Source organism: Cyclopterus lumpus, chromosome 22 (genome assembly GCF_009769545.1).
Source record: "Cyclopterus lumpus isolate fCycLum1 chromosome 22, fCycLum1.pri, whole genome shotgun sequence".
Taxonomy (NCBI): domain Eukaryota; kingdom Metazoa; phylum Chordata; class Actinopteri; order Perciformes; family Cyclopteridae; genus Cyclopterus; species Cyclopterus lumpus.
In genome coordinates, this window is record NC_046987.1 from 19796233 (window position 1) to 19814889 (window position 18657).

Genomic DNA, 18657 nt, shown 5'->3' on the forward strand with positions numbered 1-18657 from the left:
CTCTCAGTTTCCCTCCCCCATTCTTCTCCTGACCCCCCCCCCCCCCCCCCCCCCCCCCCCCCCCCACCCCCCCCCCCCCCCCCAGCCGTGGAAATGAACTCTGTGCTATGGATATGAGAGTGAAGATGAGGTTTGCAGCACATTTCCAGCCCTTTGCTTTTTTTTTTTGCGAGACAGCCTCTTGGCTCGCCGCCAACACTTTGCAAGTCCTCTCTAGCCAACCAGAATTCCTGTCGCCAATCACCTGACCTTGAATTCCCAGACAAAGAAATGTTCATGCTTCTACCCCTGAGAAGTGGGGGGTGAGAGAGAAAAAAAAAAACACCCAGCCCCACACTGGATTATGAGGGTTGCGCGCTGGTGTGTATGGGTATGTGCACTGCATTGTTTGTTTGATAACACGGAGAGATAGTGTGCATGTTGGTATGCTTCCGGCGGGGGGGGGGAAATATGCTGACTTCAGGTATTTCCATAAGAGTCGTCGTGCGGCCATCGGCTCTGCACGGCTTAAAGGGAACTCGTCTCTTTAAAGAAAGGGAGAGGGAGCAGGCTGCAGCCCGGTTTGGGGGAAAAGTGTTGCTTGAGTGGAAAAAAAAAGTTTCCAAAAAGGGGGGGGGGGCTTACGGGGGGATATGTGCTGAAACTATTTCCTGTTTCACGGCAGCGAATAGACATATCATTTTTTATTTTTAGGGCAGATACATTTACCTTTAGGTAATGTTGCTGTTTTTGTGAGCGCCACCATGATTTCACCTTACATAACATTACACTTTGGGGGTGGGTGAAGCTGTTGTGAAGGCCTTCAAATCTCTTTTCCTTCCTATCATTGTGTACTTTGCTCCGTGGGACTCGGGGGGGGGGGGGGGGGGGGGTCAGAGATTTACTCTTGAGGAGAGATATTTGATAAACTGGAACATATTTTAACGGGACTTTAGAGGAAGCCGAGCAGCCTCCTCAGGGAGCTGTTTAAAAAGATTTAACAACTCCACTTGTAGATTCATGGGAATTCTGTTTATGTATTCAGGGCTGACTCTGGAATATTCCTAATTATCTCATAAAAGGATGCAATACAATGAAGACCAGATGGCCTATTTGGGTGTGACCCCCCCCCCCCCCCCCCCAGGCCACTTGTGAAATGCACAGCCTTTTGTACGGGTCTGTGCTAAAAATCACGCAAATGAATGCAGTGGAACCTTTTCACACAGTATTTACACTTTAAATGCTTTAGGATCAGCTTCGTTGCATCTTGAGTCACCTACACCTGTCGTCACTTGGGGTGGTGGGGGGTGGTGGGGGGGTGGGCTTTTTCTTCTCCCTCGGCGGATGAGCACATGTCACCGCGTAATCCATCAAACGATTACGCACAAAACTGGGCCCCGCTGCGCCTCTCCTGCCTGTTGCCGCATGAGAGACGATTGCATTCAAAGGTCAAACTCTTTTGTGCCGCTTTCAAAAGAGTCGCTGTCACGTCGCGTGAGGAAGTTAACGTCCGGCGACGGACGGGTTTCATTTCACTTTTTTGCCTTTTTAATCAAGAGTTGGCTCAACGCTTAGTTTTGTTGTGATTCGATGGCACTTTCACGTGTTTTTATTAATCTCTAATGTCTGTTTGTTTGATGCTTGTCGTCTTTGTCCCACGTGAGAGTTTTAAACTGCACGTTTTCCTCGTAATGTTAACCGCCTTGTAATAAGCATCTTTTTCCATTATAAATAACAATATTAGATACCGAGGTATTATCTACACACCCCAGAGGCCAATATCTGCTTTTTTTCTTCCTCCCAGTGCACTCCGTCACCCCTTGAGGCCTCAGGGTATCCCTGTTGGTCCGATTATCTCTTATTGTGCGCCCGACATGCCTCTACAGCTTTCACTCTTAAACTAAATCCACACTTACGTCAGTGCGGTTATCTCGCTTCGGTTCTCCATTGTATTCGTATATATATATATATATATATATATATATAAATATATATAACATCGTAAAAGTATAGATGTGTTTCAACACGTCTGCTCTGCCGTGTTTATACATCTATAGCATGTCCGCTGTCACCCTTTGTGTTTGTTTGCAGCGCCGACGTGACAGCGGATACAAGTGGTGGTATTTCAGAGCTGTCAGTGACGGGGCAGGCGTGTGCAAATGATAAAGACTGCTTTGTGTCTCCCGCTACCTCCTTTTCCTATCCCCCCCCCCCCCCTTTAGCCTCGGAGGGGCCTGTGTCTCCACTGGTGGAGCTGCACACACACTGGGAGGCGCCCATAAGGGGGCCTTTTACAACTGGGAAGAAGTCCAGAGACAAATATCTGCTTCTTATGGCCACTGTACTTTCTCTCCTCCCCTCTGCACCCCCTCCCCGCTGGCATTTTATAGCGTCACTTTCTGATTGGCTCTGAGGAGACGGAACCCTGGAGACCGCCTGACCATAAACACCCCAAAATGAGCACGGCGACAGACGCTTTATTACACACATCCCAGTGTCCTCGTTGATTACTGGTCACCGGAGATGAAGACGCTCACTCAGAAAATTCAGAGCTTTTCCCCACACACACACACACACACACACACAACGCATTTGCCAATTTAATTGACATTTGTTCGTTTTTTTGCTGTTCATCTGGAACCGCACACACACACACACACACACACACATACACACACACCCGAGCAGGCTGTCGAACACTTACTCCAATGTGCTCGTGCCGGAGCCAAAGGAGCCTCACACACATGGCCGAGGGCTTTTGAACCATCCCCGTCCCGACGGTACAGTACAGATATTTATAAACTGCAAGCGGAGCCTCTCTCGATTGAAGAGCACATGTTTCTACTCTTCAGGGCCGAAGCCCCTCCTCGTGCCGTCTGAGCACCGCCTCCCCTTAAAGGAGCTTTTGTTTACGAGTCACACACTGGGAGAGAGAGAGAGAGAGAGAGAGAGGACGGAGGACTGCGCAGTCTCTCCACCTTCTTGCCTGCTTCCTCCCCTTCCTACACACACCCGGTCCACCTCTGGACGTTTACAGCATGTGTGTGTGTGTGTGTGTGTGTGTGTGAGAGACCTGAGAACCTGAGAAGGACTTGATGGAAAGTAAGCACAGCTGTGCAGCGGCACGGCACTCACGTGGATCCTATAGTATGACTAACACGTGTTTGCATGTAGGACTGCAGATGTACTGTGTGTGTGTGTGTGTGTGTTTTGTTGAAAGAGAGGAGAAAGCTAACATGTGTGTCCATGCGAGTCCTACGTGTGTGTGTGTTTGAGAGAGAGAGAGAGAGAGAGACATCAGAATGAGTGCAGCTGTTGGGGATTTACTGTGAGAGGCTTAAGGCCCGGCTGCGTCTCGTCCTCTCTGATCGACCTCGCGGTTCAGTGTCAGGTACCACAAACCCAGTGAGCTCTCTGGACACTATAGAGTTACTGTATACACCGGGCCGTTGATGAATGGGCCTTAGAGTCGGAGATAAAGCCGTGTTTACAAAGGCTGTCGGGCTCCCACAATCGAGATTCAGAGGCGACGTGCCCAACTGCACACAGATGCTGTTGAACGTTGAACAGATGCGTTGGCTAGGGAGCAATGGTTACATTAGCTAGGGAGCAATGGTTACATTAGCTAGGGAGCAATGGTTATGTTAGCTAGAGAGCAATGGTTACATTAGCTAGGGAGCAATGGTTATGTTAGCTAGAGAGCAATGGTTACGTTAGCTGGGGAGCAATAGTTACGTTAGCTAGGGAGCAATAGTTACATTAGCTAGGGAGCAATGGTTACGTTGGCTAAGGAGCAATGGTTACGTTAGCTAGGGAGCAATGGTTACGTTGGCAAAGGAGCAATGGTTACGTTGGCTAGGGAGCAATGGTTATGTTAGCTAGGGAGCAATGGTTACGTTAGCTAAAGAGCAATGGTTACGTTGGCTAGGGAGGAATGGTTCCGTTAGCTAGGGAGCAATGGTTACGTTAGCTAGGGAGCAATGGTTACGTTAGCTAGGGAGCAATGGTTACGTTGGCTAGGGAGCAATGGTTACGTTAGCTAGGGAGCAATGGTTACGTTAGCTGGACATTGTGAAAATTAGAGTTTTGTTTGGGTTTTCTGAGGATGTTGTTTTGATTTTGAGTTTGTTAGCCGTGTCGTTTCTTTCTGTTCCTTTCGAGCACAATTCTTTGTCAAGTTTTGATCTCTTTCAAGGATTTTCTTTTAATTATTAGAGAGAGGATTTTACCAAACTGCTCTATTTATAAATGGCTGAAGCAGAAGGGGACATCTCATGAACAACTCAGGTTTTTAGTGCTCGTGCACTTAATGATGTTTAACTTAAAGCATGTACACATGCTATATCCCCATGCTATATGTACACATGCTATATCCCCTTTAAATCTTGTGTTAAATGCTATTATAACCAACCCTGCATTCCTGAAGCGCTGTCCTCACCGCCGCTGTCACCCGGCTGTGTTTCAGGCAGAACAAAAGTCCAAACTGATGTCAGCGATGAACGCGATAAAGGATCCCGAGGAGAACGAAGCGGAGACTCAGGTAGAAGACGTCTCGGTAATCAAGCACCCGTCACCTGTAAAGCAGCAGCCTCAGGTGCACACTCAGTCACAGCCTCAGTATCAACAGCAATCGCAGTCGTCGCTGCCACAACAACAACAACAACAACAACAACAACATCAGCAGCAGTCGCCTCAGCAGCCGACTGACCCCGCCTCCCCCACCGTGGCCACGACCCCTGAGCCCGTCGCCATCGGAGGTGGAGACAAGACGTCCCCCAAGCCTGCGGACACGGAGCCCGAGTACGAGGTGAGATGATGTCGACTCACACTGATTACAGTCTGTGGACCGACAGCATCTTAGAGGATCCTAGTTGGAAGTTCAGGATTCATTTATGTCGAGAGAAGCAGCCATTTGGGAATTTACGCTCTACAGGTGTTTCACAACTGGCGGCCTCGTGGAGAAGTGTACAAGAAAAAGGATACCGGATGTGCCTTTTGTGTCTTTCTCACTCGATAGAAGTCGACAAAACTAATTCTTATAATTTGAATACAATAATTTTTAGAGCAAAAACACCAGAACTTCTATTTCCAGCTACTTTAGTCTTGAGATTGTGCTGCTTTGTTTGTCCAAAGTGATCATAAGAATTAAATGTCTTTTGGATCTGGACCATTGAGAAATTGTGTTTTTTTTTTTTTTGTGACTTTTTATTAACAATGAATAATAAAAAAACAAATCTACAATGAAAGTTATCCAAAATTAGCAGCTCTAATTCATACTATGATTAATCAGCTTTACATATTGTCACTATAGTAGTTAAGTTATATCATTGTTTTATGACTTAATCATATAATTTAATAGTAATATCCTTAAGTTGAATCAAAGTTTTAAGGATAGAGACGGAAAGCACCTCGTGGCAAGTTTGAGAAATCATCCCAAATAAAAAAATTAAAATAAAAAAAACGAAAGGCAGCGTTTATGATGGTTTCCCAATCGTGGGGGATTAATCGTCTTTTATTTTCGTCCCGCAGGACGGTCGTGGTTTTGGCATCGGCGAGCTGGTCTGGGGAAAGCTTCGAGGGTTCTCGTGGTGGCCGGGCCGCGTCGTGTCCTGGTGGATGACGGGGCGGAGCAGAGCTGCCGAGGGGACCAGATGGGTGATGTGGTTTGGAGACGGAAAATTCTCAGTGGTGAGTGTGTTTAGAGCCAGCGTTAATATATTGCTGTCAGGTGATTTTTGTTTTTATTGCATTCTTTTCGCCAGAAAATGTGTCAAAACAGCCTCAACCACGTATTTTCAGCATACACGTAAAAAAAAGCCGTCAATCTCCAGATTATTATTATATTTTCTGTGTATTTTGTTACAGGTTTGCGTAGAGAAACTCATGCCTTTAAGCTCCTTCGATAATGCCTTTCACCAACCGACTTACAACAAGCAGCCCATGTACAAGAAAGCCATCTACGAGGTGCTGCAGGTGAGTAATGAGAGCTCAAGTTTAAATTATCTTTAACAAACTGGTTCACAATAAACAAAAATATGCCTATTAAACTATTAAACTGAGCTGATTGGTTCAAAACGTATAGAAATTAAGTGCTTTTTTTATAGTGACTTAAAGAGAAACTTCTGTATTTTTCATTCTGAGCCTTATTTTCGCATGTTTATGTGTCTAAAAACTTTTTTGAAATGATCAAATCATGCAAATTTTTTAATCAACGATCTTTCCAACTGTTCTGTGCATTTGTATATTGTGTGTACAATAGCAATAGGAATATACGACCCGGTGTAAACGCACACTTCTACATTCTTTTTCATTGTTGAAAGAAAGTAAGAAAGTTTCGTGGCCACGAAACGGGCAGAAAGTACTAAGGAAAGGACCCTATCTTAAGCAAAGTCTTCCTCAAGGAGAAGTACCTTTCTAAAATTGCGAGAGACTTTCCGTTGTCTTCCAGCAAGACGACAACACGAGTGACGGTTGATGAGATAGAAGAGTTTGTGGTGTTGGAGTACAGAAAGCGTGTTATCTAAAAGATTTACAATCGAGGATTTTTTGACAATGTCGATGAGGCCAAAAGCGAGACTTCTGATTCAATTCTCTGCCACGAATGTTATTGGTTTATTTCCCATTCTGTGGAAGGAGCAAATCCATTGTAGTCTTTCCTTGGCGTCCATAGCCAGAGGCTGTGTGTGTGTGTGTGTGTGCACTATCCATAAAACCATAACAATGATGTCTTGAAATCGCCCACACTTATTGATTTAGCCGATGATCATTCCTGTAAGTATATTGAGGATGAACTTGAGGGTTTGTATTTATGTGTTTCGCAGGCGGCCAGCAGCCGGGCAGGGAAAGCCTTCATATCCTGCCCCGACAGCGACGAGACAGAAAGCTCTAAATCTGTAGAGATGCTGAACAAGCAGATGATCGACTGGGCCATGACGGGATTTCAACCCACTGGACCGAAGGCCTTAGAGCCCCCAGAAGGTACGAGCAAGTCGCTATTGTTGGGACCTCTTCGAATACACATCTATTAAATCAAAGCATGCAATTGAATAACTCATAATGTTATACTATTAATTGTCTTGACATGCTGTGCACTCCAGAGGAGCGTAACCCATACAAAGAGGTGTACCCTGAGATGTGGGCGGAGCCTGAAGCGGCGGCATATACCCCTCCTCCAGCCAAGAAGCCTCGCAAAAGCACAGCGGAGAAGCCCAAGGTCAAGGAAATCATCGACGAGAGGACACGAGGTGAGGTGCCTCGTTTAGGAGGCGAAATAGGAGTCGTGACCTCTATTTCCTCCCGTGGGGTGGTGGGTTAGTGGTGTATTTCCTCCCGTGGGGTGGTGGGTTAGTGGTGTATTTCCTCCCCTGGGGTGGTGGGTTAGTGGTGTATTTCCTCCCGTGGGGTGGTGGGTTAGTGGTGTATTTCCTCCCGTGGGGTGGTGGGTTAGTGGTGTATTTCCTCCCGTGGGGTGGTGGGTTAGTGGTGTATTTCCTCCCGGGGGGTGGTGGGTTAGTGGTGTATTTCCTCCCCTGGGGTGGTGGGTTAGTGGTGTATTTCCTCCCCTGGGGTGGTGGGTTAGTGGTGTATTTCCTCCCATGGGAAATGTGGACAAGACATCACCGCTCATATATTGACCAATTATCTACTCCTGCTATGTACCTCTGGCTCGTACTGCCGGGGATAATAAAGCTCCACCTGTAGCCGCGATGGATTTAATGCCAAAATGGACACCAAAATATTCACATTTTGTCTTACAATAGCTCCTCATATAATTTGGTGAACCACAGAGGTCAATGTTGGGGCCTTGTGGCTTCTAATTGACAGACATGTTCTTACTAAGGTTGCATTCTCAACATTTCCAATGTAAAAGTTTAGTAATTTAACACATCTAGTACTTTTCCCCAACCACAATAAAAAATATAAAGTCCTCCGCTGCAACATTAAAGTCCAATTCTGAATCTCAGAGGTTCCCGAGGAGGTCCGATCCTTTTTTAACACTTTAAAAAAAATATATGTTCTAGCATAATTGAATCTGTTTTTTACATTAAAAAACAAAAATAATTCACTGTATATATTTATGTTTTGATTTGCACAGATTGCTGCATGATTTATTTTTCAAATGAAAACAACTACAAAGTAAAATTGGAGGTTGAAATGTGTAACTGTTGACCTCACATATGATGTGTTGTGTTTTCAGAACGGCTCGTTCAAGAAGTGAGACAAAAGTGCCGCAGCCTAGAGGGTAAGTGTGTGTGTGTGTGTGTGTGTGTGTGTGTGTGTGTGGAGGGGGGGGGGTTGCTCTCTCGGGATGAACACCTGGACGTATCACACTTCCCCTCGTTGCAGCAGAAATCTATGCGTCATTTTGTTAATAAAACGACCGCACAGCCACCGTTGGCTCTTCGCCTCCCGTGAGAGGCGTTCAAATCCTTTCGTCGGAAGTGGGAGATTCCCACTTCTCCGACCCTGTTAACTACTGACAACTACTTTTCCTGCAGACATCTGCATCTCCTGCGGAAGTCTGAACGTGAGCCTGGAGCACCCGCTGTTCGCAGGAGGAATGTGCCAGGGCTGTAAGGTGAGCTTGCGATAGAGGTCGTTTAAAAAAAAGCCTTATTAAAAAAAAAATAAATAACACGGCTCAAAACTGAACGCATTTCAACATTTTACGTTTTAAACAAGTCTATTTCTTCTCACAGAACTGCTTCCTCGAATGCGGTTATCAATATGACGACGACGGATACCAGTCGTACTGCACGATCTGCTGCGGAGGGCGAGAGGTGCTCATGTGCGGAAACAACAACTGCTGTCGGTAAGGTTTCGGGGAAGGCCGGGCGGAGGACGGCGGGCGGAGGCCGCAATGTGTGGAGAATAGAGTGAATTATAACAGGAGACTCATTAAAAGAAGAATGACAATTTGTGTCAATTCTACGCAACAACAACAACAAAAGATTGGTGGATGGGAAATAAAATGATTGACACATGGCAGCAATTTCAATTATTGGAGTAGACACCGTTACAACGCACGGTATAAGGAAATACAACTTTGATTTAAATAAACACAAATGAGTCGCACACATACATGAAGTCAACCATGAAATGACTTTAAATCTAGTTACCAAAAAAAAAGACATCCGGTCTTCCACTTTACATTTTAACCTACAGAGACTGAGAGGATTCACTGTGATAAATTACTACTTCCACCCAGAACTTTCCAGAACTTTGACCCACAATCACACCAGACTGAAGTACTCTTCCGTAATAATGTACGAGTATGTGTAAAGTTCCCTCGTGCACGCCGGTCACATGTTCGGCCAATCGGCAGCCAACAACGGTTTGCTGTGTGTTGCGTTGTGTTTGATAACTCGTCGTCGCATAAAACTCCCAAACCTCATTTAAAAAAAACATTAAAACCAAGGCGGATGCTTCAGTCACTAAATCTGATTGATTTAGAAAGAGAGCTGTCAATCATTTATTATACACTCTCCTTATAAGGATAAGGATTACTATTAAAAGACAAAAAAAAATAAAACAATGTGCTGTTTTCAATGCCCTGTCGGTGGAACACTCAGGCTCAAGCCCGTCCGATAGCTTAATAATTTAATATAAATGTGCAGGTGTTTCTGCGTGGAGTGCGTCGACCTCCTGGTGGGTCAGGGCGCCGCCCACGCAGCCATCAACGAGGACCCGTGGAACTGCTTCATGTGCGGTCAGAAGGACGTGTTCGGCCTCCTGGTGCGCCGCGCCGACTGGCCCAACCGACTGCAGCACTTCTTTGCAAATAACCATGACCAGGATTTTGTGAGTGATGGACCCTTTTTTTTTTGTTTTTAAGGCTATAAATCCCATTAACTGGTCTCCGATTGGGGAGTCGTGGTTTCCTGAGAGTCTCGCTTCATCCCCTCCTCTCTCTCTCTCTCTCTCTCTCTCTCTGGGTTATACTTCAGGATGCACCAAAGCTTTACCCCCCGGTCTCGGTGGAGAAGAGGAAGGCCATTCGTGTCCTGTCGCTATTTGACGGCATAGCAACCGGTGAGACAAGAACTGTTTCCATTTATCTCTATTAAACGCATCATTTGGGTCACAGTCATCTTTATAGTTGATTTACATGTCATAATATATTCTTATTGGACAATTAGCCTTGGATAATATGTATTATATATATATATAATATATATATATATATATACTTTTATATATATATATTTGTATATATATATATAAATATAATATATATATATTATATTATATATAATAAATGATATATTTATATAAATATATAATATATATTTATACATATAAATATATATATATATTTATATACATTTTCAGTACTAAGCGTATGATTTGTTTATGAATCAGAGAGATGCTCCAGAGCTACACATCTTCTTTATTTATTTTTTATCATGCGTCCTCATTGTTCCATGTTCCGTCTTGACCTTTTGACCTCGACCTGTGCAGGGCTGTTGGTGCTGAAAGAACTGGGCATCCGAGTGGATCGCTATATAGCTTCCGAAGTGTGCGAGGACTCCATCACGGTGGGCATCGTGCGGCATCAGGGTCGCATCATGTATGTCGGCGACGTGAGGAACGTCACGCGCAAGCACGTGAGTCTGATTTCATATATTTATATATATATATATATATATTTATATTTTCAGGGTTGTGAAGTATGACTATCTTTTTTTAAGTTGTACCGTGCTTCAAATTCATGCTACTGCACTGACCGCTCATGCAACACACACACTGTGAGCTCCAGCTGATGTCATAATATATATAATATATATAGTACGACTCGGTGAAAACAAAGTATTTTAATTTATATATATATATATATATATATATATTTATGTATAATCAGCGCAGCAGTCCTGATGTGTGTCCCTGCCTCAGGACGCTGCACTGCAGCAAAGGCTGGCCGAGTATCGGGCGTCAGTAAACCTCTATTAGGAATGATTTTAATGTATAATATATAAATAAATCTAAAGTCTGCAGTCTCTCTTATCAAAGGTTCCTGAACATGACCGACATGCAGGCCACTTACATCATATTACGTCGTTCCTGGACAATATTTTCAAGAGAAAAACTAAAAATGTTGCTCCATTAAGACAATAAAGGGACGAGAATAGAACACAAATATATCAAGGTCCACTGAATTGGTCCTTTCTTTTACAGAAATGTGTCGCAACATATTACTATGTGCACCGGCTCCGTCTCTATCTCTGTTTCCCTGACCCTGTTGTCTTATCTCCATACAGATACAGGAGTGGGGTCCCTTTGACCTAGTTATTGGAGGAAGCCCATGCAATGACCTCTCTATAGTCAACCCCGCTAGGAAAGGTCTTTTCGGTAGGTGCACTTTCTTGATTGATTGATCTATTATGAATAGACAAATCACAAAAAGCATCACCGGTGCACGGCCCCTCACGATTCCACGTGTGCGTTCCTGTCCCAGAGGGCACCGGACGCCTGTTCTTTGAGTTTTACAGGCTGCTGCACGAGGCCCGGCCCAAGGAGGGGGAGAACCGGCCGTTCTTCTGGCTCTTTGAAAACGTGGTCGCCATGGGCGTCAGCGACAAGAGGGACATATCTCGCTTTTTAGAGGTCAGCTTCTTCCTTCTCTCTCTCTCTCTCGGGTCAGTAAACTGGTCATACCTTCGAGTGACTCGTTGGCTTGTGAGCGCCCCCCGGTGGCACTAATTCATCATCTTCAGAAGGGACTCTTCTTCATCTTGATGTCATCATTTCAATGTGTAGTGTTTCATGTACTGGCCTTTAAACCCTTTTTAAATGGTGTGATGACCGGACCCTGAATAGACTTTAGTCCATCAAACCACACACAGATTTTTGTACCCAACACCAGTAATACTGAGCTATTAAATATCTAATTATACTGCAATACAGCATCTCAGCTTGGTTGCTGGTGTCATGTCTCTTTCTGCTTTATTTGGGTTCCAGTGCAACCCGGTGATGATCGATGCCAAGGAGGTGTCCGCCGCCCACCGCGCCCGCTACTTCTGGGGGAACCTCCCCGGCATGAACAGGTTGGTGTGTGAGTGGTGGGAACAAAATATAAGGGACTAAATTAACATAGCACAAGCTTTTAACAATTACCCTAATTGCCATATATATATATATATATATATATATATATATATATATATATATATATATATATATATATATATATACACGTTTTAAGGGGATGAATAAAGTCAGTCAATTTTTACAAATATACAATACAATAAAATAAAATAGCAGGGCATATTTAAATAATAATAAATAATTTAAATAATAATAAAGGAAATGAAAATGTAAAAAATCAACAAATAAATGCTTACATAAAAATAAAAAATAAAAATGTAAATAAACAAATTTAAAAAAAATGTAATTTAAAATTTTTTAAATGATACAGTGTATGTAAAGTATGAAGACTATATTTTCCTTGTTTGAAAACGGCAGGAAATGAACAACGCGTTTGGAATCAATGTCACAAAATGTATTTCGTGATTTATACATCACACAAAAATATATATTTTAATGCACACAGAAATGCGTTGTTTTAAAATAAATATAATAAAACTAAAGTATTTGCAATTTTTCTTCTATTATGGAAGCACAAGAGCTGATGGAACCGCTATGGGAACAAGGTTTACACACCCTCAGCCTAAATGTATCTGCAGGACTAAGCCTTGTTTAGATTTCTAGGACACTACGGAGAAATACAATATTTTCATATACGCCTTTTGCACTTTTAAGGACCGTTGCATTGAATGGCATTGAGAAGCAAAGGAAGAGGCATGGACGTGTCATGTGACTTCATCTCAGCTGTGGCTCCTGTTCTTTGTCCTCTGCAGGCCTTTGAGTGCGATGTACAATGACAGGGTGGACCTCCAGGACTGTCTAGAACACGGCAGAACAGCGAAGGTATTTGTGTCACACTCGGACTGAACAAATACAGCACGACATTCCTTACATTGCGTTGAAGAAGTCTGAATATGCAGCAAGATAACTCGCGTTTTCTGGATCCTCTCGCGGGAAGAAAACCACTCAGTTAAGAAACTGACTTAAATGAGAAAATAAAGGAAAAACACAACATTTAATTGAAGTTCGCTCAAAGCAAAGCAACTCCCAGGCAGCTCTCGTGGAGGATGAACAGCGACGCGGTCGAGACTCACGGCGTGACGGTTTTTTCTTCCAGTTCGGCAAGGTGAGGACCATCACCACCAGGTCCAATTCCATCAAGCAGGGCAAGGACCAGCACTTCCCCGTGTACATGAACGAGAAGGAAGACATCCTGTGGTGCACCGAGATGGAGAGGTACGTAAAAACAAACAAGATTGTCCCTCAAAACTAAAACGAAACGTCATCAAAATCTCATTTTTTAATTCTGCTTTCCCCGCCTGCTGATTGGCTGGTTGTTGTTTTTTTGTTTTTTTTTTCCCCCGTCAGGATCTTCGGCTTCCCGGTCCACTACACGGACGTGTCCAACATGAGCCGACTGGCGAGGCAGCGTCTCCTGGGCCGGTCGTGGAGCGTCCCGGTGATCCGCCACCTGTTCGCGCCGCTCAAAGATTACTTCGCCTGCACTTGAACAAGCGAGAGAGAGAGAGAGAAAGAGAGAGAGAGAGAGAAGAGAAGAAAACGGTCGCTCATAAAAAAAATAAAAAATAAACATTTAGGAAAACCCTGCAACTCGTACGTTGCCGACTAGAATTAAGAGGCCTCGATCCTTTTTCTTCTTCTCTCGAATTATACTCCCGTGTGATTCGCGAGCGTGGGAAAACGTCGACGTAGATTTTCCGCATTTATTTCTCGCGTTTTGAAAATGTTCATTCTTATTCTATTTAAATTTCTTTTTTGATATGTCATTTTACCTTCTTTTATTACATTTTTTTTTTTTTTTTAGCAGTGTTATCAAAGTGTTGTCGGTTGGGTTTCGTGCGAGCTATACTTGACGGTGACTGATTCCCACCTGCAGGGGGCGGCCGTGCTTCCGGTCGCTGAGCCTCACACAGGTGTGACGACGGAGGGGAGGGGGCGGGGCTATTCTCCTCAGTGTTTAAGAATCCAAAACACCAGATCACATATACCTCTTTGTTTACAGTTTCTACACACAACTGAAGGTAATAAAGGTACTACTGTAATATGGTTACAATACCATGGTGCTTCAAAGGGTGACGGGAAACATCACGCGCCCGGGTGGAGACAATACAGAGCTCCTTTGTTAAACCTGACAACAACAACAACAACAAATAGAAGCAATGTGGGCTTGATTTTGAGAAAGAAAAAAACAATTATGTTCTGTGTTGACTGTGCGATGCAGAAATAGAGCGTTTGCTCTTTTTCTTTCTGCATTGCACAGCTTTTATTTACATTTTTTATTATCCACACAGTTTGTAATGGTGCTCGTTTTAATCTCTCAGGCTCACTGCCGCCCCCCCCCCCCCCCCCCCCCCCCCCCCCCCCCACCACACCTCCGGGATCTGCACAAAACTACACCCCACATGGGCTGATGATGTTTCCCGTCGCTCTAAAACTTAAAAGATCAATGTCTGTGAAGCTATTTTTTATTTTTTTTGTTCTCGACGTTTCATCCTGATGATATGATGATATTTACTGTACAACCGTTAAGTCGGTGTGGGTCGCCGGAGGGCAGGGAGGGCGACCGGTAGCCGGTTAACTCTCCTCATCGACTTCCACCTCATTTTAAAATATGTCGGGTGCAAATCCTCAACAAATATGGTGCGGCTTCACAAAGTTCTTCTACCTTTTTTTTAAATTTTTTTATAGCAAATCTGTGCTGTTTTTATCAACATTACAAAGCACTTTTAAAAAAAAAAAATATGTATACTTTCTTCTTTTTTTTTCTTTTTCGTGATATTTAAAAAAAAAAAAAAAAGAAATATTGTTTTTCTTGTGAATTGTTTTCGTTTTTAAATTTTTTTTTATTTTTATTGTTTTCATGATGTGAACTGATCTACCCTGGCGTAATACTTTTTTTGTATACAGTAGGGCTGTGCCAATAGAAGTGAAAGAGTGGATTTTGATATGTGAAACCCATGTTATTTGACCCCCTTTTTTCCCCTTCCTCCCATCATCTGTACTGTTCCCCTGTTACCAAGCAGTGTGATACCTCCTCCAGATTCAAAGATTGTCTATTTCTTTTTAAGATTGTAAAAAATGTAAGACAGAGTTAGGGAACTATGTCATGCCGCTTTTTGTATAATATTTTTGACCATTTTCCCTGATAAATCGTAGTCGTCATGTTGACACATTTTAAGTGCCGATCCAAATTTGGATTCACAAAACTAAATTTTCTTGATTGTAACCCAAACACGGTCTTTTAAAAACACGCTCAAAGAGTAAAAAAAAGGGTAATAACGACAGATGTTATCGCTTGTCTGTATCATATTTAAGATTCTAAATTTGGAAATTTAATTTCTTAATGTAATTAATTTCTTAAGTGACCTTATTGCCATAATTTCTGTCCACGCACACCGATGTTATTGCCCCCCCCCCCCCCTCCTCCTATAATACTTAACATCTCCTCGTGTTTGTACATTTTGTACATAGAGTTTTCCAGGTTACTGTTTTCAATTAGTTTTTATCTTTCTTTTTTTTCATGAGATGTACAAATATAATTCTTTGCTAATATATATCATCGAATTAGGGAAAAAAAATCTTAGGTTTAAAAATAATACAAATCAAAAAATCAAGTTACAAATTTGATTCAAAACTTGCTTTGAGCATTTGATGTTTTTTAAAGTGCATTTTTTTTTTTTAAAGTGCATTTAAAAAAAAAAGAAGCATTTTTCAAAAGAAATAAAAGTGCTTTTTTCAAAAAGTGCACACAGGGAGAGACTTCAAGTCGTACCGGTTTGTCATATTTTAACGTCATGTGATCTTAATAGTGGCCTACGGACAGCGTTAAGATGAACTTCACTGCACAGCCCTACACGGTGGCGTCCCTTTGCTTCTATTTCCTTTTTTTAAAAGGTGTTTCTGATGGTGCTAAACTTTCTTTTTTTTAATTTTTTTTTTTTATCCAAACAAGAAAAATATATTTGATCGAAAAGGAGAAATGATGTCTCGACAATGACTGTTTTTAAGTAACTATTATTTCACTCGTATATATAAATATATTAACAAAGGCGTTTTTTTTGTTTGTTTTTTTTTACTTTGTACTTGAAAAAAAAAAATGAGGATAACAAATAACGAAAGGTTTCCCTATATTGTTTTAGACTAGAGATTGCTGTAGTTGGTGCTTTATCTGTGGGGGGAAAAAAAATCGTGTGAGGAGAAAAATAAAAGAAGAAAAAAAACAACCTTTTTACTGTAGCATAACGTATATGCTCGATACGCATCGCTTTCCTAATCCTACATTCCATGCCGTAATATTCTCCACGTCCACGTTTTTTCTTTTCTTTTCTTATATATCAGAAACAACATTTTGAGTTTCGCTGTTTTTTTCCGAGGCAGGTCAATATAATTCTATATATTCGGGTGATGCTGTGTGACCTTTTCTTTCCGTCACAACTGTTTATGGCCTCATACGCTTTTCTCCTCAAGACCAGTTCGTATACAGCAGATGTAGCAGAACATTCTCCACCTTGACCCCCCCCTCACCCAACCCCCAACCCCCCCACATACTTCAGTTTAGTGTCGAGAGAGAAGATAGAATATGTACTTGTGCTGGAGAACACTTGAATAAATGTATTGTTTTTGTGCAAAAAGTCTGTCACCTCCTGTTCTTTTTTTTTATTATCATATTTAATAAATTGTACCTGACCTTTTTTTTTTTTGTAAACTGAAGCTCCTGAAAATGTGGGGTTCCCATGTATCTCAAATATTGCTCTGTCGTATATATTGAATATTCATTATTAAACGTTCCACAATCCAAAAGCACATTTGTACAACTCGGTCACGTCAAGCCAGTGATGAATACTATTTATTCATACTAATTATGACGTAAAAATTCATAATGAGAAAAGACCTAATGAAATTTTAACACGTGTTTTGGTTTTTTATTTATTTATTTTTATTTAAAATTATGTATAATTATTATTTAAATTAAAAAATGAATACAAAATAAAAATAGGCCTCCATTAAAACTTTTGTGAGAAAAAACAAAAGAAACGTGTGTTAAAATTTCATTTGGTCTTTTCTCATGAATTGTTATGTCATCATTAGTATGATATATAAGTATGACAGTAATTATTTGATAATATCTCAACACCATGATATAACAGGTGTATTACCTTTTTATACACGGTAAACTTAGCCTCCCTGTCTGCATGTAAGAGGCCTAATAACACAAAGAATATGACACAACTATGACATAGTGGTGCATAATATTAGTCATACTTACCAGGCAACTATCTCGTTAATATTATGCATTAAAGTCGGAATTATGGGGAGAAAACCACTTGATAATAAAAGACTTTTGGGCTTGGATTGACACATGCAAAATTATTATGGATGTTGGACTATTACAACCACAATTAATACTAATTAAGCTTCTAACTGTCAGTGCATATGTGCATATTGATACTCGGATGCAGTTCCCGTGCCCTCCAGCAGGGGATGTGTTGCTCAGTGGCTTCTTGACCCCCCCAGGGCTTTAAATAAATAAGGGTGTTGCCCTGCAGCTCCTTTCTGATCAGACCTTTCATTCAGCCATCAGTCACACAGAGAGCATGGGCTTGCACCTACAGTCTTCCTACTAAACGCTCATTATCGGTTGTACGTTTCTTTTTTTTTGGCTTCTATAATTGTTACGGATCGAACCTGTAAGAAGTGTAATATATTAATATATCCAACTGAAGCTCAAATAGACATTAAGGTCCATTGTATCCATGAGAACAAAGATGATAACATCTATTAAGCGGCCTCATTCTGCTCTTATCTTTATGCCACACCCCCTTCCCCCCTTTCCTGTGATAGTGGTACAGTCTCACATCTCAGTGGACACGCCCTAACCCCAAAGTAATTGGTAGCTTAGGCGACCAAGCCTTCACTGATTGGAGCGTCACGCCGCCTCGCTGCTAACAGCACCAAGTTAACCACCGCGAGAGAGAATGGTGCCCGGAAACCGGTGATTAATCCTACAAAATAAAAGCATAGAAAGAGAGAGAGAGAACATGTTCGTAGAGATTTGTGTACGTTTCTACATAACATCATGTATGACCACTTCCAAAAAAATAAATGTATACCACACTTTTAATTACTAGGTCACCCAATGAGAGATTTGCATAATTATTGATAGTTTTGAGAAGTATTTGTGATCAGATTCATGTTGATAATACAAATGATGACTTATTAGTATTATGTAAGTATTTGCATTATAGGTTTTTTACAACTATATACTGGCTCTGTAGCACTCTGAGATTATATTTGAATGAATATAATGAATATAAATAAAATGCATTATTATTATTATTATTATTACAGTATAAAGCAGGTGCAAAAAGTTTTTCCCAATCCAATATTTGCAGTTTAGATATTTTTGCACAGAGACTGGTAGTAATATTATAAAATTAGAATACTGAGGACATTTCTTCTAATTTCATGCAGATGCACAAAAAAAAAAAAAAAAAAAACAATTTGGATTTTATTCTGAAAGCCACAACCAGAGGTCTTTAAATGTACTTCATTGCCAACTTGACAGGGGATGAT

The 18657-nt window shown here is 41.8% G+C and overlaps 1 protein-coding gene across 3 annotated transcripts in view; it reads left to right on the forward strand.

Moving 5' to 3' along the window:
• dnmt3ab (DNA (cytosine-5-)-methyltransferase 3 alpha b) overlaps positions 1–14443 on the forward strand; it is a 32734-nt gene extending 18291 nt beyond the window's left edge. For 2 of the 3 annotated variants that reach the window (XM_034563367.1, XM_034563366.1), the window contains 17 exons: positions 4445–4786; positions 5509–5667; positions 5845–5952; positions 6801–6957; positions 7077–7223; positions 8177–8221; positions 8478–8557; positions 8679–8791; positions 9597–9780; positions 9927–10011; positions 10441–10586; positions 11238–11328; positions 11435–11583; positions 11938–12023; positions 12837–12906; positions 13181–13299; positions 13432–14443. In XM_034563367.1, the coding sequence (XP_034419258.1) occupies positions 4445–4786; positions 5509–5667; positions 5845–5952; positions 6801–6957; positions 7077–7223; positions 8177–8221; positions 8478–8557; positions 8679–8791; positions 9597–9780; positions 9927–10011; positions 10441–10586; positions 11238–11328; positions 11435–11583; positions 11938–12023; positions 12837–12906; positions 13181–13299; positions 13432–13573 (2223 nt within the window). In that variant the 3' untranslated portion in view covers positions 13574–14443. Of the gene's footprint in view, positions 1–260; positions 371–4444; positions 4787–5508; positions 5668–5844; positions 5953–6800; positions 6958–7076; positions 7224–8176; positions 8222–8477; positions 8558–8678; positions 8792–9596; positions 9781–9926; positions 10012–10440; positions 10587–11237; positions 11329–11434; positions 11584–11937; positions 12024–12836; positions 12907–13180; positions 13300–13431 lie in introns of those variants that run through there. The other variant, XM_034563368.1, reaches the window with a different exon arrangement.
• The last annotated feature ends 4214 nt before the right edge of the window (positions 14444–18657 follow it).